The sequence below is a fragment of the Balaenoptera acutorostrata genome, chromosome 20 (genome assembly GCF_949987535.1).
Source record: "Balaenoptera acutorostrata chromosome 20, mBalAcu1.1, whole genome shotgun sequence".
In the NCBI taxonomy this organism is placed as follows: Eukaryota; Metazoa; Chordata; class Mammalia; order Artiodactyla; family Balaenopteridae; genus Balaenoptera; species Balaenoptera acutorostrata.
The window spans coordinates 61,839,286-61,863,220 of NC_080083.1; the positions used below are offsets into that span (position 1 = coordinate 61,839,286).

A 23,935-nucleotide genomic window follows, 5' to 3' on the forward strand; every position below is an offset into this window, starting at 1 on the left:
AAAATCGGTATTTCCTTCTAATATTCCTTTGATTACTGTAAAATAGAAATAGTTTCACTAATAGCTTCATTATGAGGGCTTCTTGAAAAAGCTACTTAATAAAATGATAATTCTTGCTGCTACACTGAATTATTTTTATTTAATTTAAATATTTATTATTATTCTGTTTGAATCTTAGATTATCCACCTGGATTATAATATGAATGGTGTAATTTTTCCTGACACTTCAGGGGACTCATATGTAATGATAGCAACTTTTTCCATATTGGCTTTTGATGCTCTTTTGTACTTGGTGTTGGCGTTATACTTTGACAAAATCTTGCCCTGTAAGTAACAATGGGTTTTTCTCTGACATCCTCAGATATTGAGCACATTGAAGATTTTTTTGTTAAGGTTATATAAATATATCTTAAGAAATGAAGAATGACAAATATTTCCCATCACAGGCTGAATGAGTTCTTTCTTTCTACTTCTTAGTTTTAATGGTCTGAAGGAACTGTTATATAAAAATAATTATTCTTCTGAATGTAATATAGTGCTATACAGTAGTGATAATTTTAATGCATATTATAATTATATAGGGTTAAATAATGTTACTCTTTTCAAGGATCCCTGAAAGTGTTTTCAAAGAATGATATTTAGGATTTGTATCAGAACGAGTGGAAATAAATTAGTTCTTAAGATGGTTTTGGTTAGCGTAGGGCCATTGTACAGTGAAATTGCTTCTTAGTAAGTATTTGTTCCTCTTACAAGAAGAAGGGTAGATTGTAAACTAAGTGCAGCTGGACAGGACCTAAGGTGGAAAATAATCAGTGTTTTCCTCACTCCCCTCTGTTTATGGGAGGGCCATTTGTGCATCATTTAAGGAGATAACAAATGAAAATTACAGAGGATGATTTCATCATTATTCTTTAAACTTTCCATATATTGCTCATATTTACAGAAGTATATTACCCAGTTAGATTTTCTTTATCTTGAAAACAACGAAAAATTTCACATAAGCCTAGAATTCCGGCACATACACTAGAATCAGAATGCTTTTTCCTTGCAAAATCTTACTTATATATCTTATTTTTTATGTTCCTTCCACTTTGACTGTATTTAAGTTTGTCGTATACGTTCCTATGTATTTATTTGTATGTATTTCTGTCTTTTTATCACTTCTGGTTAATATCTGAAAACGCTTAATAATAAATACTATTTCATTTTTTAAAATCTAGAGCATGACCATATATTCATCCTGAACAAATTAATTTCCCCACGTACTTTTTATTCATATACCATATAGATTTCCGTATTATGTTCAATCATATTGTTGGGTCAAGTGATTTCTTAAGTTCACAAACATATTTAAAATTATTTTTATGTGCCATTTTAAGACTTTTCCCGGCCAATGTTTGATTTAATCATTATTCTAAACACCTTTTAGAACACATTTTATTCAAACCTTTCATTTATACTTCATCAAAAGTTCTATTATATTGTTTAACTTTTGTAATAATTTTAATTTTCATTGTTTTCTTCGCTCTCAAGCTTTCTTCTCAATAACAGGAAGTTAGAAAGCAAAGAATTTCTTTATGATGCTTAAACCTCCAAGACATTCTATACTGTTCTGAATAAGGCTTCCTTGCTCATTGTTTTCATGTTACTGAACAAACATTTTATTGCCTCTTGATTAATTAGATGGAAATGAGCACCGTTACTCTCCATTATTTTTCCTGAACTCATCATCTTGTTTCCAACACCAAAGGACTGATAGTAAGGTCATTCAGAAAGAAGTAGATCCTGAGTTCCCCTCTGATGATTATTTTGAACCAGTAGCTCCAGAATTCCAAGGAAAAGAAGCCATCAGGTAATCACACATACACTAATATACGGGCACAAGGTGAATGAATTTTTCAAAAATTTTATTGAAATCTAGTTAATTTACAATGTTGTGTTAATTTCTGCTGTACAGCAAAGTGATTCACTTCTACGTATATATACCCTCTTTTTCACGTTCCCTTCCGTTTTGGTTTATCCCAGGATATTGAACATAGTTCCCTATTACCACTTCACCCTCCGTCTTGTCTCCTCCCTGTTTCTGTCTCTTGTCCCCCACCTCTGTTTTATTGCTGCTCTTTTCTTTCTCTGAATCCCTTCCTTCATAGTTTTGTCTGGCTTATATGGTCTAATGGAAGAAGTAAGAAATTTGGAATCAACATTTCTTAGATCTTAATACCCCGCTCCCCTCTCATTTGATGTGGAATCTTGTAGAAATGAGTTAGTTTCTCTGAGTCTCTGTGTCCTTTATGAAACAAGAGTAACATCTACTTTATAGGGTTGTTTGTAACAGACTTATATGAGGAGCTTTTCACGTATCTCTGCTGTCAGACCCTACCTCCAGGGATTCTAATTCAGGGACAGTGGGCTTGAACCCAAGTATCTGTGGATTTTAAAGAGCCCTGTAGATCTTCCTAATGTGCACTGAAGTTAAAGAATGAGAACGTTTTAAACATTAAGCATTTATTTAGCAGATATTCACATAGTGCTTACTATGTACTGGACATGCATTTAATTCTCACAAAAAGCTTATAAGGCAGGCACTTCTATTTTGCCCATTTTACAGATGAGAGAAGTGAAGTACTGAGAGGTTGACTCTTGCCCAATGTCACACACTCTGTCAACCTAACAGAGGAGCTGAGGTTGGAATCCAGTCAGGCTCCAGAGTCTATACTCGCAAGCTCTAGCTACTGAGGAGATGTCCGGAGGCAAAGGAAGATGAAGAAAAGGGACTATAGCTGGGAAGTGAAGTGTTTCTAGGAGCGTGGTTGAACCTATGTATCTAAGCTTCATCCTTCTAATTCTGAGCCTATTGTTTGTTAAGTGTTCTGCGGGGCTACAGCCCCTCCCAATCCGGGCTTGATGGAAAGCATCCATCCAAGAGGAGAGCCAAGTGAGGGACAGTCTCCCCAGACGCAGTGTCATCAGTCCCTCTCTACCAGTAGAGAACACTAAATATAAAATTATATTACTATTCAAATGACAATAACTTTCAGATTCAGTCTCCTAAGAGAGCCTTAAGGTTAGTTTACATAGATCAAAAAATGCTTGTTCTTTGACTTCTGTGAAGGAGAGCAAAGCAAAATGTCCTCACCCTTACCCCGCAACCCTGACCAATCTGTGTGGTGTTGATTCCGGACATCCTGTCTGTTTGCTGGATTCTTCGCTAACATGGAGGTCTGGGGCAGGAAGGGAAAGTCATCTGATCCAAAGCCTGTTCACTCAAGCTTTTGGCTCCGTTGTGCGGCTGCTCACCCCAGATCCACACCAAAGCAGCAAAGTCGGCTTCGGTGCCCCACAGGATTGCTCTTCCGTGACCAATGCTGCATCTTCAGTCACTGCTGAAGCAGGTTCTGGGGCTGCAAGACGGCCTGCAATTGACCTTCCCAATCCACAAGTCTTACCGCGTCTTTCTTCACAGAGACCTTTTCTTAGGAAAATCATTGCCCTTCCCCTCTGCTAGACAAGTGTCAAGTCTACTGCAATCTATCCCAACACGTGAATTTGATTTTGCACGGATATAGAAGGTACTAAGATACTGATTCCCTTTTTCCCAGGCGTCCCTGCTTTATATACTAAGGACCTCTTCCTCTTTCCTGAGTAGCCCTTTAGCTCTGTGTATCTGTAAGTGTGGAGGAAAGCTTGCAGAGTTCTAACCAGAATCAAGATCTTCATTCTGTAAAAAAAAATCTATTTTTCATTCACAACTTGCTCCCTCTCACCCACAACCCCCACCCAGTCCTTCTTCTCTGGGGGCATTTGTTTGCACATCTGTCCATTTCTGTAACTACACCATTCATGCAACATGCCCAGAACACAGGCAGGATGTCTGCTCCAAACATGAATGGCTACCGTCATCTCTGAAATCCAAAAAGAGCCAGCCGCTCCCAGGTAGAAGTTTATTATTTAAAATAAAATATGAAAGTCTCACTTCAATGGCGTCCCACTACACAAAGAAAGGCAGAAATAAAATACCCTGTCGGATTTAGCAGTTTTGAAGCCTTTTTCTTTTAAATCTCCAGACTCTTGGCTGTAACCCTGCCCATCACCTGCATCCTGGTTGAATAAATGTCCTTACCTTTATTCTGATTCAGGCTCAGAAAAGAGGGTGACTAAACTCTGTTTCCCTTTGACCTCGAAGATTCATCGTATATGATCTTATATGGTTGTGACATCGCTAATCTGTCTGAGCCTGGTTCCTGCTTCATCCTGTATCAGTTTCTTTTGAAATTCCAATGTGCATTCAACTTTGGTAGTCATTGATTTAGAGGGGTGTGTGTGTGTGTGTGTGTGTGTGTGTCTGTCTGTCTGTGTGTGTCTGTGTATGTTTGGATGAAGCAATCCAGCAGACCTTTAGATGTGTGAGCCTAAAGCCCAGGGAAAAGGATGGTGTCAGTTTTAGGTTGGTGTTGAAACCGTGAGAACCAATGAAATAGCCCATCGACAGAGTCTAGAAGGAGAAGACCCATAATATACACAGAGAACCCCGTGGAACAGCAAGGTGCTGTCTGGTGAAAGAAGAGTACTCTACAAGGAAACAGAGAAGGAACTTTTGGAAAAATAGGAAGAAAAAAATTAAAGTTGAACGTTACCTTGAAAGTAGACACTTTCAACAAGGAAAATTAGGAGTCCTCAATAGCGACCCCTACTCCAATAAGTAAGGATGGAAAAGTATTTGTTGCATTTGGCCATCAGGAGGACATGAATGTTTTCAGTAGGAAGAGGTTGCTTCCCACTGAAGCAACCAGGAGAGTGGGGTCAGAAGCCAGCGTGACCGAGGAGGAAGTGACACGTGAGGGAGAGGAGATGGCAAGTTTACATTTTAGCTTGAAAAATTGTCTTAAGGGGAGGCGGGAGATTTGACTGTATCTAAAGCAGAGTTTGAAGCCAAAGAGAAGCTCTCAGGGAGGAAACTATGGAAAATGCAGGTGACAGAGGGTCTGATTAATGACCAAGATTGAAGGGGATGGGAGATGATGCTTAAAGAGTGCAGATAAATGAGTGCCTCTTGCACAGGGGAACAAACACCAAATGTTCTAAGACTCGGGGAAGAAAGTGAGGGTAATTACAGAGCATTCTACTTTTCCAAGTGAAACACTAGTAATTTAATTGTAACTTTCTAGAGGGACTCTTAATTTTCTCCCCCAGGGGAAACGTTTAATTAGAAATGAGTCTTGGTCTTTCTAAGTGGGCTGTTATATGTCATCCCTTATTTCACATAAAGTTGGCTGCATCTCTCTCACTCGGGGTGTTCACGAGCTGTACTATTCTTACTTTCCTGTTGTCTAAGTAAGTGCCCATTTTGTTATTTCAGAATCAGAAATGTTAAAAAAGAATATAAAGAAAAAACTGGAAAAGTGGAAGTATTGAAAGGTAAAGAAAAACATTTCATTGACTTCTTTATTACAAAAAATGGAGAAAATTCAATGTGAATAATTAGAGAATATGGATAAGCAAAACAGAAAAAAACACAAACAGCCTAACTCCACCACCTGGAAATTAACCATGATTAAGAACTGGATGTAAAATCCTTCCAGATGTTTCATGGATCTATTAATCTACAAAAATGGAATCATACAGTGAAAAATGCCTCTTCATTTTTAAAGAAGAATTTGCTATAAGCAATATTTTACTGGATTTGCACTATGAGGAACTAAAGTCTAGACTTAAAATGGATACTTTTTTTTTATACTAGCCAGGGAATTTACATAGTTTACGTGTACTGGTGAGATTAACACAAAGATGTGTAACACCTTTGACCATGAATTAAATTTCACAAGTCAATACCCTACGACAAACATGGTTTATAATTTCTAGTGAACCAACATATTTGAAACTGAGTGTTCTCACAAATGTAGTTTTTTTATTTAAAAACATTTTAAGCAAGCATCAGAGTTAGTGGTTATATTTCATAGAGGACAGCTTGCTCTTATGAATAATGATTTTTAGAAGGAATGTAATGTATTTTTAGAAGAGACAGAAACCTTAAAATTTAAAAAAGGAGGAGCCATAGACCCTCTCAAAGGTTGAGAGTTCTTTGGTCCATTTTGCTTACATTGCAATTATTTTCTAACAAGTGCAGATCCCTTAACTCAATTTTACTTATTCCTTTGAGATTACGTCTTTCCTTTGGGAATTTAATGTACTTGTGTAAGCAAGTTGGTTTTTGGGGTTTTTTTCCTAGTTGATAAAATTTTATTATTGTTCACATTCCCTTCTGCATCTTTTAAAAATGTCACCTTATATTATGTATTTAACATGGATAAGTGGAAAGACTCCCATATGTATTTCTTTCTGACAGTTTAAATTTAAGTTTATTCTTATCAAATACTATCTAGGTCTGTGGTTTCATTTTTTAAATTTTAGCCAAAGATACGTTAAATATTTTAAAATATATCATTTCAGTTTCCAGAGCGCGTTATGAACTACTTTTGCCCTCATCAATATGTCTAAATAGTTTCAACTTCTGCAGGATTTCTTATATTTTTAAAAGTAGCAGAACCTTAAAAACTTTAAAAACATTGAGCATCGGTAGATGTGAAAACATGTGAAACAACCAGCTGGAGTTACTCTTTGGAAAGTAAGGACGGGAGCTGCCCCCTCACCCCGTGAAGCTGGTGCCTGTGTCCACTTGGAACATTCTTGAAAATGTGCCTTTGAGTCCCTTGTCTGCAGCCTGTTAGCTAAACAGGGCTAAATAGCACTCCATTGTATGGACCCCATGATTTAGTTAACTAACACGCTGGTATAGGAAATTCCGTTTGTTTCCAATTTTTTCACTCTCATAAAAAGAGCTATAATGCACCTTCTTGCTCAATCTTTGTAAAGATCATTAATTATTTGCTGAATAAAAATTTCTAGAAGCAGAATTATTCAAATGGGGCTATATTCTTAAGATTCTTGGTTCATATATCAAATTATTTCCTTCCAAGGTTATAAAAATTCATACTCCCATAAGCAGTAATTAACAACAACAGTAAGAATAGCAACAAACGTTTAACGTTTATTGAGTACTTAGTGTATGCTGGGAACTATGCTAAATGACATACATGGACTTTTTTTCCTTTTTTCCCTTTAATCCTATGACATCCATAATGTCTCTCCCACTTTGCATATGAGGAAACTGAGGCTTATATTTCTTTTTTCAGTTAATACATGTCATTTCCAAGATAGCTAGTGTCACTTTTCTCTTATCCTTGAAAACATTTTTGTTTCCAATTTAAAAACAAACATAAAAGTCGTTAATGTAACTTGTTTAGTTGTCCCAATATTGTTTATTAATTAACTCATCTTTTTGATGAATTTGAAAGGTTGTTTCATTAATCTTTATTTCTTATCTTTACTTTGGTTCCTTTTAGGTTTCTATTCCTGTTCTATTGGTCAGTGTATCCTGGACCAGTAATATATTATTTTAATTATTATATTTGCTCCACTGCTATGACTGTTACTAATATTTTAATTATCATGGTTTTCCAATATATTTTAATATCTTGTAGCCAAGACTGATTTCATACTGTTCTTTAAATTTTCTTAATTATTTGAGCTTATTCTTCCAATGATCTTTAGAATCTTTTAGTCCAATTGTAAACGAGGGTTTTAACGGATTGGATTACAACAGGAAGAATTTTCCCTTTACTTATAATTATTTTTACTAACACATTTAATAGCTGAGTAAACCAAACCTTATAGAATTTCATTTATCCAAGATCATCCAGATAGAAAATAGATGAACTGAAATTTCAGCCCAGTCATTAATTTCAATAACATTAGAAAGTAGGTTACTTAATTTAATTGAAAGGATTTGATCGTTTAGATATAATGTATTATAAGATTCTTAAGAATTTCATCTTACTCTGTTCAACAACTTTCCATAACAAAGTTTGATTTTTCACTTGGTGGTAAGACAAACGAACAAAAAATAATACCTCAAAGGATTCTTAGCTAAATGATTTTTCTATTGGCATGTAAATGCAAAACATTTATAACAAAAGAATAGAAAAATGGGCTCAGGAAGAAATATAAATTTTTGGTGAATATATTTTAGAAGGTAATTAATGCCATGGAAAATGTTTATGATTTAATATTTGAAAAGGCAGGCTAGGAAAAAATAGAGTATGATCAAAGTTTATGAATATATATTTACATATTCATATATGCAAATGCAAGGATGTAAGTTTATTACAATGTTAATATTTGGAATTATCCTTGATTTTATCTTCCAAAGTGATTGTATTTATTTCTCAAATATTCTACAGTAAGCATGTTTTTTTAGCAACCAGGAGAATACCGAATATTATATATTTTAAACTATTGAAGTGCTTCAGAATACACAATTAAAATAAATTGTCTTGTTCTGTTTTTAGAAACAGCCCTGTCTATTGCCCTCTTGTTTATAATGTTAATATTTTATTCTAAAAACAGGCTTGTTCTTTGACATATACGAAGGTCAAATCACAGCAATTCTGGGTCACAGTGGAGCTGGCAAATCTTCCTTGCTAAACATCCTTAATGGATTGTCTGTTCCAACAGAAGGTGGGCAAAAAGATATTTCCCAAAGGCAAGATGTCTGATAATAGAATGAGGGCATATGTATGCCTTTCTCATTTTAAGGTTTAAATTTAACTGCTTAAGAGGAAATAATGTTTGTTTATCTAAAGCTGTTTATCAGATCTGTAAGGTTTTATATATATTTTGTATTTCCCAAATTTTTGTGGAAATCGTTATCTTTATTCCATTGCTGTGTGATACTCCAGGGAAATATACACTATTCTGAGCATCTATTTATGTTAAGACTAATTAGTAGTTGTTAATAAATTACAAAGTCATTATTTTAGATATTTCTGAATATATGCCAATATATTCCTGAATAAGATCTCCAAACATTAATAAATCGTGTTATCTTGCCAATGTTAAATTATTTTTAACTTCCATTCTTAGGATCAGTTACCATCTATAATAAAAATCTCTCTGAAATGCAAGACTTGGAGGAAATCCAAAAGATAACTGGTGTTTGTCCTCAATTCAATGTTCAGTTTGACATGCTCACTGTGAAGGAAAACCTCAGGCTGTTTGCTAAAATAAAAGGGATTCCGCCACAGGAAGTGGAACAAGAGGTAGACGGGTGTGCTCGGGGTTCACTGAACTGCCAACCATTTGCCATGTTAAATCAGTGATTTACTGCCCTGTTATGAATAAAATTTAGGCAATGAGGTCCTTTAAAATGTACATACTACTTTAACAGATGGTTAAAATTGCATAATATGCATCATCTTGGATTACAAGGTTTGTATCTTTCTGGTCTAGGTACAAAGAATTTTATTGGAGTTGGACATACAGAACATTCAGAATAATATTGCTACACATTTAAGTGAAGGTCAGAAAAGAAAGCTGACCATTGGGATTGCCATTTTAGGAGACCCTCAAGTAAGTGCGATTATACATATGGAGGAATGCAGACTGAGTATCAGGAAAAAGTCCAGCTCTGTGTGTGTGTGTGTGTGTGTGTGTGTGTGTGTGTGTGTGTGTGGTGCGATAAAAACATTTTATTGTATACACAGGTGATGAAATTACGTGCCCTATTATTATTATTATTATTATTATTATTATTATTATTATTATTGAAATCCAATTGACCTACAACACTGTGTGAGTTCTAGGTGCACAACATACTAATTCAATATTTTTGTGCATTACAAAAGATCACCATGGTAAATCTAGTTACTGTCTTTGTACAAAGTAATTACAACATCATTGACTATATTCCCCAAGCTGTACATTTCATCCCCGTGACTCATTTATTTTGTAACTGGAGGTTTGTCCCTCTTAATCTCCCTCACCTATTTCTGTCGTCCTCCCACCCCCTCCCTTCTGGCAACCACTGGTTTGTTCTCTGTATCTGAGTCTGTTTCCATTTTGTTCTGTTTGTTCGTTTGTTTTCTTTTTTAGATTCCACGCGTAAATGAGATCATATAGTATTTGTCTTTCTCTGTCTTATTTCACTTAGCATAATACCCTCTAGGTCTATCCCTGTTGTCACAAATGGCAAGAGTTCATTCTTTTTTATGACTGAGTGGTAGTCCACTGTGTATATACACCACATCTTCTTTATCCATTCATCTACTGATGGACACTTAGGTGGCTTCCATGTCCTGGCTCTTGTAAATAGTGCTGCTCTGATCATAGGGGTGCATGCATCTTTTTGAATTAGAGTTTTGGGGGTTTTTTGGAAAAATATCCGGAAGTAAAATTGCTGGATTGTGTGGTAGTTCTATTTTTAATTTAAGTTTTTGAGGAACCTCCACACTGTTCTCCACAGCGGCTGCACCAATTTACATTCCCACCAACAGTGCACGAGGGCTCCCTTTTCTCCACATCCTCACTGACACTTGCTATTTGTTGTCTTTTGGATAAGAGCCATTCTGACAAGTGTGAGGTGATATCTCATTGTGGTTTTGATGTGCATTTCCCTGATGATTAGTGATGTTGAGTATCTGTTCATGTGTCTGTTGGCCATAAGTATGTCTTCTTTTAAAAATGTCTGGGGTTTCCCTGGTGGCGCAGTGGTTGAGAGTCTGCCTGCCAATGCAGGGGACACGGGTTCAAGCCCTGGTCTGGGAAGATCCCACATGCTGCAGAGCAGCTGGGCCCGTGAGCCGCAATTACTGAGCCTGCGCGTCTGGAGCCTGTGCTCCGCAACAAGAGAGGCCGCGATAGTGAGAGGCCTGTGCACCGCGATGAAGAGTGGCCCCCGCTTGCCACAACTGGAGAAAGCCCTCGCACAGAAACGAAGACCCAACACAGCCATAAATTAAAAAAAAAAAAAAAAAAAGTCTATTCAGATTCCTTGACCATTTTGTAATCAGATTTTTTTTTTTGATGTTGAGTCGTGTGAGTTCTTTGTTTATTTTGGATATTAACTCATCGGTCATATCATTTGTAAATATCTTCTCCCATTCAGTAGGCAGCCTTTGGTTTTGTTGATAGTCTCCTTCCCTCTGCAAAAGCTTTTTAGTTTGATGTAGTCCCATTTGTTTATTTTTGCTTTTGTTTCCCTTGCGTGAGGAGACATATCCAAAAAATATTGCTAAGGGTAATGTCAAAGAAGTGAAGCTCTTCTTTTACCACTAAAAGTAGTAGAGTTTTCATTATAATATATCAAGGGAGAACCTCCTATGTTTAACCATGAGTGTAAGTATATTGGATATACATGCTTGGGTAGTTACTGTTTTGCTTGGTTTTGATTGTTTCCCATGCTCTAGTGTGGAAACAATTAACATGGAAGAGAGACACAGCTTATGTATCTTCATCGTCTGTAGGTTTTGCTATTAGATGAGCCAACTGTGGGATTGGATCCCTTCTCAAGGCATCGAGTGTGGAGCTTCCTCAAGGAGCACAAAGCAGACCGCGTGATCCTCTTGAGTACCAACTTCATGGATGAAGCTGACATCCTGGCTGGTAATTGTTGGTTTTATCTCAGTAGGACAATGAAGAATGTGCGAAGTATTTACTCCCAGAGCAAGACCCCTGCTGTCGTTACCTTGGTGTGTCTGTACTGCGTAGGAATCTGGGGGTGACCTTGGTGTGTCTGTACTGCATAGGAATCTGGGGGTGGCAGGCCTCTAGTCTCACTGTAGAATTCCTCACCAGCGGGACATATGTTGGACTCTGAGTGCTAATAAAAAACTGATGTTTTTTCACATCAGCTTTTGATTAATATCAACATCCCAATCTTCCTTCATGTACACTTGGTTGAAAAATATCCACTCGCCCTTCAGCATCCAGAGTAGAAAATATGCCCGTGGAATTTATGGTGTGTTTGTTTGTTTTTTCGAGTGTCGGAGGACACGGAAGTGACTGGGATGCAGAAGCTCATTTAAAAAAATTTTTTTGGCCACACCACATGGCTTGTGGGATCTTAGTTCCCCAGCTAAGGGTTGAACCCGTGCCCCGTGCAGTGGAAGCGTGGGGTCTTGACCACTGGACCGCCGGGGAAGTCTCGCCTAAGCTCATTTTAAATGCATCCATTTTAATGCATGTTTCAAATGTGTGAATGCCCATTAGATGGAGTTATATCCCCATAGGACACGTCTCGTCTGGAAATCTGAGCTCTGGCGCCTCCTCCGTATTTTCTAGAGAGGGAAGAAGTGACTCCTCTCATCTCTCCTCTCTCGCTTCTTTCTCCTCAGATAGAAAAGTGATCCTGTCCAGCGGGAGGATGAAGTGTGCGGGTTCCTCTGTCTTTCTGAAGAGAAGATGGGGTCTTGGGTATCACTTAAGGTAAAGCCTTCAGGCACAGATGGGGTACCTTGCTGTATCTTCAGTACTGGTGTATCATAACGGTAGAGCATTCTGAGAGAGGACTGGCCTTCTGCTTCATCTCCGCTCAGCTGGATTGGTCTGTTTCCCAGTGCTGTTCCTGCATCTTCACTAACTCTAGGGATCGGCCAGACTCCAAAAAGAGAAGCCCGGGCTGACTAATGACAGCAGGGCTGCTTCGTGGGCCACTTTCCAGGCAGCCGCCCCGTGCCACCTATGCCTCGACCTTCTTCCCACCGTCCATCGCCTCAGCTGGTCCATGCAATCCTGCAGTAGATTTTCATCCTTTCAGAGGCCACAAAGTCAAATACCCTCAGAAGCTACTATCCACAGGAAGTAAATCTGGTGGCAAAGAGTGAAGAGGACCATGTCTAACAAGAAAGTGTGTCCAGGGGCTTCCATGGCGGCGCAGTCATTAAGAATCCGCCTGCCAATGCAGGGGACACGGGTTCGAGCCCTGGTCCGGGAAGATCCCACATGCCGCGGAGCAACTAAGCCCGTGCGCCACAACGACTGAGCCTGTGCTCTAGAGCACGCGAGCCACAACTACTGAGCCCACGTGCCACAACTACTGAAGCCTGTGCGCCTAGAGCCCATGCTCCGCAACAAGAGAAGCAACCACAATGAGAAGCCCGCGCACCGCAACGAAGAGTAGACCCCGCACGCCGCAACTAGAGAAAGCCCGCGCGCAGCAATGAAGACCCAACGCAGCCAAAAATAAAAATAAATAAAATTTAAAAAAAGAAAGTGTGTCCAGGCTAAAAGAATTTTATGAAAAAACCTTGATGGCCACACAAAACATGCATGAAAGGCAGATTTCCCGATTAGACACTAATTTTCTGATATCTACACAGTCTGGTGTAATAATTATTTTCCCTGAGAAATCTTTTCTGCCTAATATTCTCAACTCCCTCTGTTTATCTTCATACTTGATATATAGTTTTAATTACGTTATATATTTATTTGTGTATTTGTAGTTGTTTTGAGCTGATATACCTTCTCTATATAGATCCTAAGATTTTTCAAACCGATGACATTATTATTATTACTGTTATTATTTACTCATTTTGTTTGTTCCCTAAAGCCGGGTAAAGTAATACACAAAGGCTAGAAATCCAATAAAAACTCTATTTTTGTGGTAGCAATAGAGAAAATACAAATGAATTCTCTTTCCTTTTATGTATTAGTTTGTACAGAAATGAAACATGTGATCCAGAAAAAATAACATCCCTCATTAATCATCACATCCCTGATGCCAAACTGAAAACAGAAAGCAAAGAAAAGCTTGTGTATACTTTGCCTGTGGAAAGGACGAATAAATTTCCAGGTAATTTAAATATGAATATGATGGAATGAAATTTGGGAAAGTGTTCACATTATTATTACAGTTTTCATTGTTTAATGGATTTGGATCTTGCTCTGGGGTTGGGTTTTTTAAAAAGCTGAACTTGAGATGAGGCGTTCAGTGCAGCTAATTTGTTTGGTAATTCATGCCTAGAAGCGTCAGTGGGGAAAGGGGACATGAGACGGGGGAGGGGAGGAAGCCAGGAAAGTCTGTGTGATCATCATCGGGCAGGTTATTGCAATAGGCAGTTGCGGTGTGAAACCACTGAGAGAAATAAATCAATAAGTAAGAAGGGTTTAGAGTTGTCACCGGAGGGTGAGAAAGCTGGGGTATTTATTCACCACTCCTTATCCGTCATTGGTTGAGAGATGCTTCCAGGAGCATTAATGTTCTGACCCTTCTGGCTTGTGCTCCTTGTGGACTTAGCAGAGCCCAGAAAAAATGCCTTCAGGCAGGTGTTCTCTTTTTTTCTCTCTCTCTCTTTTTTTTACTGAAGTATAGTTGATTTACAGTGTTGTGTTAATTTCTGCTGTACAGCAAGGTGATTCAGTTGTACATATAAAAACATTCTTTTTAATATATCCTTTTCCATTATGGTTTATCACACGATATTGAATATAGTTCCCTGTGCTCTACAGTAGGACCTTGTTGTTTATCCATTCTCTATATGATAGCTTACGTCTGCCAACACCAACCTCCCACTCCATCCCTCCCCCATCCCCCTCCCCCTTGGCAACCACAAGTCTGTTCTCTATGTCTGTGAGTCTGTTTCTGTTTCGTAAGTAGGTTCATTTGTGTCATAGTTTAGATTCCACAGTTAAGTGATATCATACAGTGTTTGTCTTTCTCTTTCTGACTTACTTCACTTAGTATGATCATCTCTAGGTCCTCTATGTTGCTGTAAATGGCATTACTTCGTTCTTTTTTTATGGCTGAGTAATATTCCATTGTATATATGTACCACATCTTCTTTATCCATTCATCTGCCGATGGACATTTAGGTGGCTTCCATGTCTTGGCTACTGTGCATAGTGCTGCTATGAACATAGGGGTGCATGTATCTTTTTGAATTAGAGTTTTGTCTGGATATATCAGGCAGGTGTTCTTAATAAACAGATTTGCTGTGTACAGGTGAGTGCAGACAAGACGGGCGTGGGGCATCGAGGCATCTGCTACACATTCCCTTTTTTATTTTAGTTTAATTGTGTATGTAATTATTTTGCAGAGAAAAACATGATTTATTTCTTCTACAGAAGTATTAACCATGTGTTCGCAGTCTGCTGGGTAGCACTGCCCACCTTGGATGTGTTTGATATTCATTCTAACCATCACCACTCTTCATACGGTGCTTACCACGAGTAAGGTGCTGTTCTGGTGGTTTCCGATGTATATAACTCATTTATCCCTCACAGCTGTTCTGTGAGGTTGATGCTATAATCTTTCCTGTCTTACAAATGAGGAAATGAATCTCAGTCTTTTCTGATTTAAACAGCTTTCTTTTTGTTAAAACATTTAGTTTATTAAAGGTTTAACTCCCTACAGGCCTGATTAAACAGGCTCATTTGGATGATTCCGTCTCTTTAGGCGAATACTCAGGAATTCAGATTTAGTCCCACTGTGCAAATACGGCAGCTCTCTACGTCCTTGTGGTAGCAGGGAAGATGATGCCCTCAGGTCCATGGGCTGTATGGTGCTCTTCTGTTCCTGGACTAATGTCCAATGAGGTGCAACTAGCTTACCTTCTTTTTCAGTTGGGTAAGGGGAGTAGTGAGGTATATGCTGATACCGCCGCTAGAATGTGTCACTTAGCCAGATTCCCTGGTGTAGGTGTGTCAGCCCATGGCAGCCTTGAATGCACACCCCAGGCCTCTGCCAGCCCAATGATGTACTTATGTCCTGTAGGACATAAGGGGACTCCCAGGTCCCCCGCATGCCGCGTGCAGGCCATGGGGAAATGCAGTGCCTCTCCAACCTCAGGGCTCCTCTAGCTCGTCTCAGTAATGCTGCTGGCCTGTCACCCACCCACTGTAGAACGTGGCAGGTGAGAGGCTTTTCAGCAAAGCTTGCTTCCTCGTCCAAGTGCCCACCGTGAAAGAGATGCACAATCAGTGTTTATCAGGGACTTGTTATATAAAAGGCACTGCTCAACATGCAAGGGATTAAATAAGACATATGTATCCCTACTCTCAAGGGATTAAATAAGACATATGTATCCCTACCCTACAGGCCGTTGGGTGAGGAGAAGTGGACATACACAATAAACCAGACTGTATTACAGTTGTATCAGAAAGTAATAAACATATGGGTTTGACTGGTGTCGGGCTGGGGTTTATGTAGAGTGGTCACCGACAGCCACAAGAAGGAAATGGTCAAAGCATTCCAAGCAGAGGGGAAAGGGGGTGTCTGGGCTGCGGTGAGCGGGGGGAGGGAGTGGCTGGCGGATATGGGTGCTGTCATAAGGGTAGAGACGTGCTCATATGGAGCTTCGGGGGCTGCCGTGTGGTGTGTGAATTTTATTTTAAATGCATTGAGAAACCACTGAATGTCATGAAACGGGGCATTGATGTGATGTGACTTATCATTTCATTCTCTGGATATAAAAGAGCACACAGGGTAGAGAGGAACAAGAGCGGACCCTAGGAGACCAGTCATGGGGCCGTTATCAGAGGTAAAGGTGATCGGTTGCCATGGTGCCTGCTGAAAGGTGAATGGAAATGGTTGGACTTGAAATATATTTGGAGATAAAGCCAAAGAATCTGGCTGATGGCCAGTCTGAGGAGCACAAGAAGTGAAAAATCAAGCGGGACTTCTGGCTTAAATCACTGGGTGGAAAGGGTGGCATTTAGTGTAAAATGATGACAGGTACAGTTGGGTAGGATGGAGAAAAGGGAATTAATGTTCTATTTTGGAAATGTTTACTTTGAGATGCTTTTAGACTCCCAAGTGGAGATGTCAAACGGCCAAGTATGTAGTTGGATTATAAGATACTGGAAATCAGAGAACAAAGTGACAATTGAGTTTGGGAATCATTGGCATATAGATGGATTTAATGCAAAGGGATTGGGTTAATGAGAAGGACCAATGAGAAAGAGTCAGAGGGTGGTGGAAATCAGGAGTCCCCGAGGAACCTGAAGGAAAAACAGGAGGATGTGTTCTTATCAACTCAAGGGAGAAAACGTTTCTAGAATAAGGGGCTAGTACACAGCTTTGAATGTCACTGAGTTAAAAAAAAAAAAAAAAAAGAAAAGACAGACAGACATACCGAGTTAAAAGAATAAAAACAAACAAAAACCCCCCAACCTATTCATTGAATTAAGAAATCCGGAATCGCTGATTACCTTGAAGAGAATACCTTCTGTGGAGGCATAAGGGTAGCATTTGGATTTGTGTAGGTTAAGTGTGAATAGGATACGACTAATGAAAGAGAACGAAAGAGACAAATCTTTGGAGCAATGTGTATATGTGTGTGGGAAAGGAGTAGATTTATTTTGTTTTGTTTTTGCTTTTGCTGTTGCTTGTCTTTTTTAAAAATTCATTTGTATTTTATTTATTTATTTTTGGCTGCATTGGGTCTTCGTTGCTGCGCGCGGGCTTTCTCTAGTTGCAGCGAGCAGAGGCTCAGTAGTTGTGGCGCACGGGCTTAGTTGCTCCGCGGCATGTGGGATCTTCCCAGATCAGGGATCAAACCCGTGTCCCCTGCACTGGCAGGCGGATTCTTAACCACTGCGCCACCAGGGAAGTCCCTGCTGTTGCTTGTCTTTGTTCAGTGGGTGATCTTACAGCATTTTTGCCTCTGGTTTGGGATGACCCAGTACATGTAGGAGAAGTTGATGATGCAGGAGAGAAAAAGAAGAGACTATTTTGGGAAGTCCTTAAGATGCCCAAAGGGATGGAATTCAGGACACAAGTCAAAGAGGTGGGCTTTGGTGGGAGCAGCTACAAATCACACAGAAGGGAAACCAGGAATAGGGGTAGGCATATACATTGATTTGTGGTGTGAGAAAAGGATGCTCTTTCTGACTGCTCATCTTTCCTCAAAGAAGTTTGCAGGCAGTTCATGAGCTGTGGACAGAAGATGGAGTGCAGAGGGTTTGAGGACAGAGGGAGAAGCCTGATACGTTCAGTTCAGAGAGGGAGAACATTCTAGTGAAATTTTGCTTTTGCTTACTGTGATATTCCAAAGACATAAACTTTTTGCACAATACTCTGCATCATCTTTTAGATAAGTATTTACTTACTAGGTTTAGTTGTCTATGTGGTATTTCAAATGTATCTGTTCCCCTCTGTTACCCTAGACCTTTTCAGTGATCTCGATAAGAGTTCTGGCCTGGGCGTGATGGGCTATGACGTTTCCACGTCAACTCTGAATGAAGTCTTCATGAAACTGGAAGGAACATCAACTGCTGAGCAAGGTAAATCCGTCTGTATACTTCATGGAAGATCAATTTCCAAATGCTCATGTATCAACTTAGTATTTATAATGTCTTATGCATGATTCACACTAACGAATGTGACAACTTCCAAATCTGACTCTGCCGTTTGGGAAAGGCTGTCACTGTTTCTTAGCATTGTTATGAGGACTGAACACAGATCCCTTCTTGGAGTATCCCAGATTTCCCTTTGGAAATGATTTGCTTCCTATTTCAGCAGCTTTCTCCTACGCCCAGATGCTCACTGCTTCTTGGATACTTTGAGGATGTCACAGCCTCTCAATCAGGGTCATAAAGTCTGAGCAGATGTTTCTTATAAAAATCACCCTTAGCTTGTTCATATAAGATTTCCATTAAGGTCTTAATGAGGAAAATGATTAAATAATCTCCTAAGGCGTATTTTATTTTATTTCATTTCATTTTACTGTATTTTTACTGATTCTTTTTTTTTTTTTTTTTTTGACCGCACCATGCGGCATGTGGGATCTTACTTCTCTGACCAAGGATCGAACCTGCACCCCCTGCAGTGGAAGTGCAGAGTCTTAACCACTGGACCGCCAGGGAAGTCCCTCCTAAGGTGTATTTTAATGGGCGATAATAATAAGAACTGTCATTTTGCAGCCTCTGTGCCAGACACTTTGATCGATGTGTGGCTATATTGCAATTACCTTCTTATAATAACCTTTATAACAAATGCCATTGGCACGCTTTTACGTATAAGAAAATCGGACAAACCACAGTTAAGTGATTTGCCCCAAATCATGCTGCTTGTAAGGCATATATTTGGGAATCAGGTACAGATCTGATGGTTTCAGAGCTGATAATCTTTCACATATACTTCTAAATTATTGATAGCTCAACAGTAGATATTTAGGCATCCATGATTGGCTGTTCCTATGGAGAAGATTTCTTGAAATCCCTCAGAATATTTTCACTTATGGGACCTTCTCTGCCTTCTCAAAGACTGGGCATAGTGAGATCATCCTTTCCTGAATTCCACTTTTGGTATGAATTCAGCATATTTTCCCCACTGAGTTTATTGAATGTGGACATCATACACACATAATTCTTTTCTTATGTTCTTTGCTTTGTACCCACGAACATTCTAAGACAATTTATAATATTGCTAAAAAGAGAAAACTGTGATGCCCATGGTGGCAGTAATAATGTGTGTGTATTTGTGTGTGTGTGTGTGCAAATTTTGAACAAGCAGAGATGATGGGGGACACAGGACGCCTACCTGAAATGGATCCACCTTGCTCTTCTCTCCCTGAGATGCAGCCGGCTGTGAGTGCCATGGGCCTCTGGAGACTGCAGGTCTGTGCAATGGCACGGCTCCGTTTCTTAAAGTTAAAGCATGGGAAGAAAGCGTTTTTGACCCTGTGAGTATCAGAGCACGTGGTTTGTTAGATAGCGAGTGACAAGAGAGGGTTAAACCAGGAGAAAAGTAAAAACTAGAATACAGTGGAATATTACTCAGCCATAAAAAAGAAAGAAGAGAATTTAAAAAAGAAAGAGAATTTAAAAGGAAGAGAATTTTAAAAAGAAAGAAAGAAAGACAAGAAAGAAAGAAAAGAAAATTGTTATCTTGGATCTAAAAAAAAAGCAAAAACAAACAACAACAAAAAACTAGAACACGATACCCAACCAACATTCCTGCCAGAGTTGGATAAATGTAGCATTTGATCTTACCAAGGGTGGGAACACCTGTATGTTAGGTCTGTTTAATTCTCGTAGTTTGATAGCCTTGTGTTTTATTGCAATGCCTTTTAGTACTGTGTGGCGGGCAAAGGTGTGACTTTCAAAATTTTAGCGTCTATTATAGATGCCACTCAGCAAATATTTGTGAAACGTCTGGCTGAATAAATAACATTGTTATAGATTCATATGGTAATTTTTCTTTATTGGTAGGTTATTTGTATTTGGAATTGCAATGTTCCCTCTGATTGTGGAAAGCATACTCTATGCTGTATTGAATCAAAAGACTGATTGGGACTTTAAACCCGAACTGTATTTCCTCTCTCCTGGACAACTTCCCCAAGACCCTCGTACCAGCTTACTGATCATCAACAACACAGGTAAACAAAAAACAAAATTTAAATCCAGAAATAAGTTAGTTTTATTGTTAAATAGCACACGTAGAGTGGGGGAAAGCAAATTATAAGGGAATAAAATGTGTATTTAAACCTCACTTATAGAAAACAACTATGAGGAATGATGCCCGTTTGCTGTGACTTTGGAGATGGTGGGACAAGACAGATGAGGCTGAGTCACTATATAACCTACCTCCCTATCAGCCTGTCTGCCTGACTATCCTAAGCTCTTACGTGAGAGGGAAATAGAGTCCTATGTTTACAGAACCACTCTATTTTTACATCTCTTTGTTACAGCTGCCTAACCTATGCTATAAATGTTATACATACTGATTGATATGTAAAGATGGCATTTTTATACCCTATGCCCCTCCAACAAGATCTAGGAAGATTCCTTAAGACCATTTGGAACCTGTGACCTTGTTCTCCTAAATGATGGGCAGTTGGTTTTGCCTAATTGCTTATTTCACTGTAAAGAAGAAGCTTTTATGTTTCTCCCTAAGATGTTAAAAAATAGATTCAGAGTACGAGTCCTCTCTTGATGACGTCCCCCATGCGTTCCAATTTTTGTATCAATTCATGGCTCAGAGGTCTAGATGCCTCCTCTTTAAACCAAGGTGGTCTTTTTGTTCCTGTTTCTCATTCTTCTTGTTGTTTTCCATTTGGGTTTTAGAAAGCAATTTTATTCACTCTGCTACCTTAAAACTGAAAGTCTTGCTAATTGTATATTGGATTTCCAAGATCTAGAACTGTTCCTTTACCTCTCCGTTTGTTGTTGTCTCATGTATGTGTTTTCCTCTCCAGTTACTCTGAGATCCATGTACTTGTGTTGACCTCCTCATTTTTTTCTTTTCTGTGCTCAGCTGTTAGCTATTTTGCGATCTAAGTGTGGAGCTTCTGTACCATCTTCCTCCCCTTTCCTCGGAGTCTGACGGTTGTCGGTTAGATGTTCCTCTTGCACTGAAGCATCCCTGTTTGCCGAGGTGAATGTGGGTCACCACGAAGGTGTGCTCCTCCAGCGACTGTGGAGATGGAGTGGGATGTGTGGGTGCCCCAGGATGCACGGAAAGGTTACGTTGTGTGTGTGCGTCCCTTTCCCACCCGGTGAGAATCCTGTCATCCAGGGCTTGGCCCTATTTTTCCAATCCTAGTATGAATTCCCATTTCAAAGTTCAAATGAGCAAAGAAACACGAGTCCTCCTTTTTCCTTTTTCACTCCATCCTGTCCTGTCCTCCATCCTCCAGACATCCCTAACTGTCTGGAGTTACTTTAGGTCTTGCCCTCAAGTAACTTCCCCAGATAATGTCTCTTAGAAAGTAATTCGCAGCAGCCGCTGCCTATTCTGTGTGAAACGCGAGGCGGGGTCGCCTTGTTCAGGTGTGGTTAACCGGTCAGTGAGCCTGACGATGGCTTCAGAGCCCAGTTTGCCCCTTGAATTTGTCCACTCTGGGTTTAGATATCCTGGAAATTGGTTTTACCTCTGTAGCTGTTGGCTCTCGGGTGCTCTAGGCTGCACAGTTTTCTCAGCTCTTATTTCTGTCAAACAATCCTGTCTGCTTTCTTCTTTAGGGGTGTATCGAACGCTTTGATTGGAGAGTGGCACTCATTTCCCACCTCCAAAGTGTATTTATGGCATATATATGTAAATATGTAAAATATGTGTACCTAGTATACATATACATATATTTGCTTTTCTGTTATTGTGGAGAATAAGGGAGAGAGGGGAGTTTATTACTGGCCGTTTTAGGATGGCTAATCTAAAGTACTTCTCATACAATTATTATATTTTCACAAATTAATGAGTTCAAATGTATTTTCTAACCAAAAGTCAGAAAATAGAGTTATCGTGTTTTAATGGTCACATGTTAGCGTGCATTAAGTAGAATTATAAAGCTAACTCATCACAGCATAAGATTTGATAAACAGAAGATAGTATAATGGGTTCTCTTTCATGGGCGAATATTATTATTTTGATGCCCAAAGACACATGCCTTTACATGATATTCTATAAATATTGATTTTCAATTGTGTATGTGGTTTATTTTTTTAAATTGTCATATATGTTCTTGCTTTATATGATGACCTTCTGTTGTTGATTTCATACTAGAATCAAATATTGAAGATTTTATACAGTCACTGAAGCACCAAAATATACTTTTGGAAGTAGATGACTTTGAAAATAGAAATGGTACTGATGACCCATCTTACAATGGAGCTATCATAGTTTCTGGTAAAAAAAGGGTATGCTTGCTACTTACCTCTTGTTTTTGCTTTTATGAAAAAAGTTAACGTGCTACATTTTAACTGTTTTAAAAACTGCAGAAAGTCAATCCAGCTAGTATACAGCGACTTGACTTAAAAACGTTTGGGGTTATTGAATAAACTGTGAAGTTTAAATAAGTTGTTGTAAAACATTTTTATTTTAAATTCTGAATTAGATGATTTTTTTACATTTGAAACTACCTAAATGTCATTGCATTATTCATACTCAAAAAAATATTAGACCTTAAAGGTACCAACCCATATAATTATGAATTTAAGAAATCCTATTTAACGACTACCCAAGTGATATTTTTATATATTGAGAAAATACATTAAATACCGTAATAGCCGGATGAAATCTCTGAGAGAAAAGTGTTCTCAGTTTATTATTTAATATGTTTCAATTTGGGGAAAAGAGTATAAGCAGTAGAGGTCCTTTCACAGGAATAAAACTATTGAAAATACATCCCAATCTTGAGTAAAACTCCGAGTCTTACTTAAATTCCAATGCAGGGCTTCCCTGGTGGCGCAGTGGTTGAGAATCTGCCTGCTAATGCAGGGGACACGGGTTCGAGCCCTGGTCTAGGAAGATCCCACATGCCACGGAGCAGCTGGGCCCGTGAGCCACAATTGCTGAGCCTGCGCGTCTGGAGCCTGTGCCCCGCGACGGGAGGGGCCGCGATAGAGAAAGGCCCGCGCACCGCGATGAAGAGCGGTCCCCGCACCGCGATGAAGAGTGGCCCCCGCTTGCCGCAACTGGAGAAAGCCCTCGCACGAACCGAGGACCCAACACAGACAAAAATAAATAAATAAATAAATAAATAAGAAAATCCTTAAAAAAAAAAAAAAAAAATTCCAATGCAAAGCTGGGGGCCAAATTAAACGAAGCTACCTGTTTATTTCTTGCTACAAGGGAAATAAAAACAGAAACAAAAGGCTCTGAAGATGTATCACTGAATTCAGTTCTACCTAAAGTAGGCACATCATAGGAAACAATCTCTTTGTGCCAACTCTGGGAAACTACGTTGCTTGACATTTGCTTTACTTGTTACGTACCTGCGGTATTTCTTGCATGAACTCTTGGTAATATTGAACAATATTGAGCCTCTTGATCAATGCATGAACATTTTTATAAACATGAAGATCATAAATATTTTCTTATGAAGTGTGAAAAACGCTTCACTGGCAGTGTAACCGTGAATATTTTATTAACCCCATGCATATCTCCCACCCAGAAAATCAGGATTCCTTTGCTTGCTCACTGTAGGCTTAGTGTCTCCTTTTCAGGGCCACTTTTAAATCTTGTTAGATGAAATTTCCTCATAAGCAAAATGAGGAATTAGTAATACTAATAAAATTAGTAATACTAATAACTCCTAATATCAAATTATAAATAAATAATAAATTACTTATAAAATTATAAACTTAGTAATTTTATAATAATTTT

The 23,935-nt window shown here is 38.9% G+C and overlaps 1 protein-coding gene across 3 annotated transcripts in view; it reads left to right on the plus strand.

The window, feature by feature from the left end:
- The window catches only part of ABCA6 (ATP binding cassette subfamily A member 6), a 60,961-nt gene that overhangs the window by 14,176 nt on the left and 22,850 nt on the right, over positions 1-23,935 (plus strand). For all 3 annotated transcript variants that reach the window (XM_007185574.3, XM_057536458.1, XM_057536459.1), the window contains 13 exons: positions 179-326; positions 1,684-1,852; positions 5,357-5,415; positions 8,464-8,574; positions 8,980-9,155; positions 9,346-9,465; positions 11,358-11,496; positions 12,228-12,318; positions 13,545-13,684; positions 17,998-18,114; positions 19,346-19,514; positions 20,044-20,210; positions 22,334-22,467. In XM_007185574.3, coding sequence (XP_007185636.2) covers positions 179-326; positions 1,684-1,852; positions 5,357-5,415; positions 8,464-8,574; positions 8,980-9,155; positions 9,346-9,465; positions 11,358-11,496; positions 12,228-12,318; positions 13,545-13,684; positions 17,998-18,114; positions 19,346-19,514; positions 20,044-20,210; positions 22,334-22,467 — 1,740 coding nt within the window. The remainder of the gene's footprint in view (positions 1-178; positions 327-1,683; positions 1,853-5,356; positions 5,416-8,463; positions 8,575-8,979; positions 9,156-9,345; positions 9,466-11,357; positions 11,497-12,227; positions 12,319-13,544; positions 13,685-17,997; positions 18,115-19,345; positions 19,515-20,043; positions 20,211-22,333; positions 22,468-23,935) is intronic.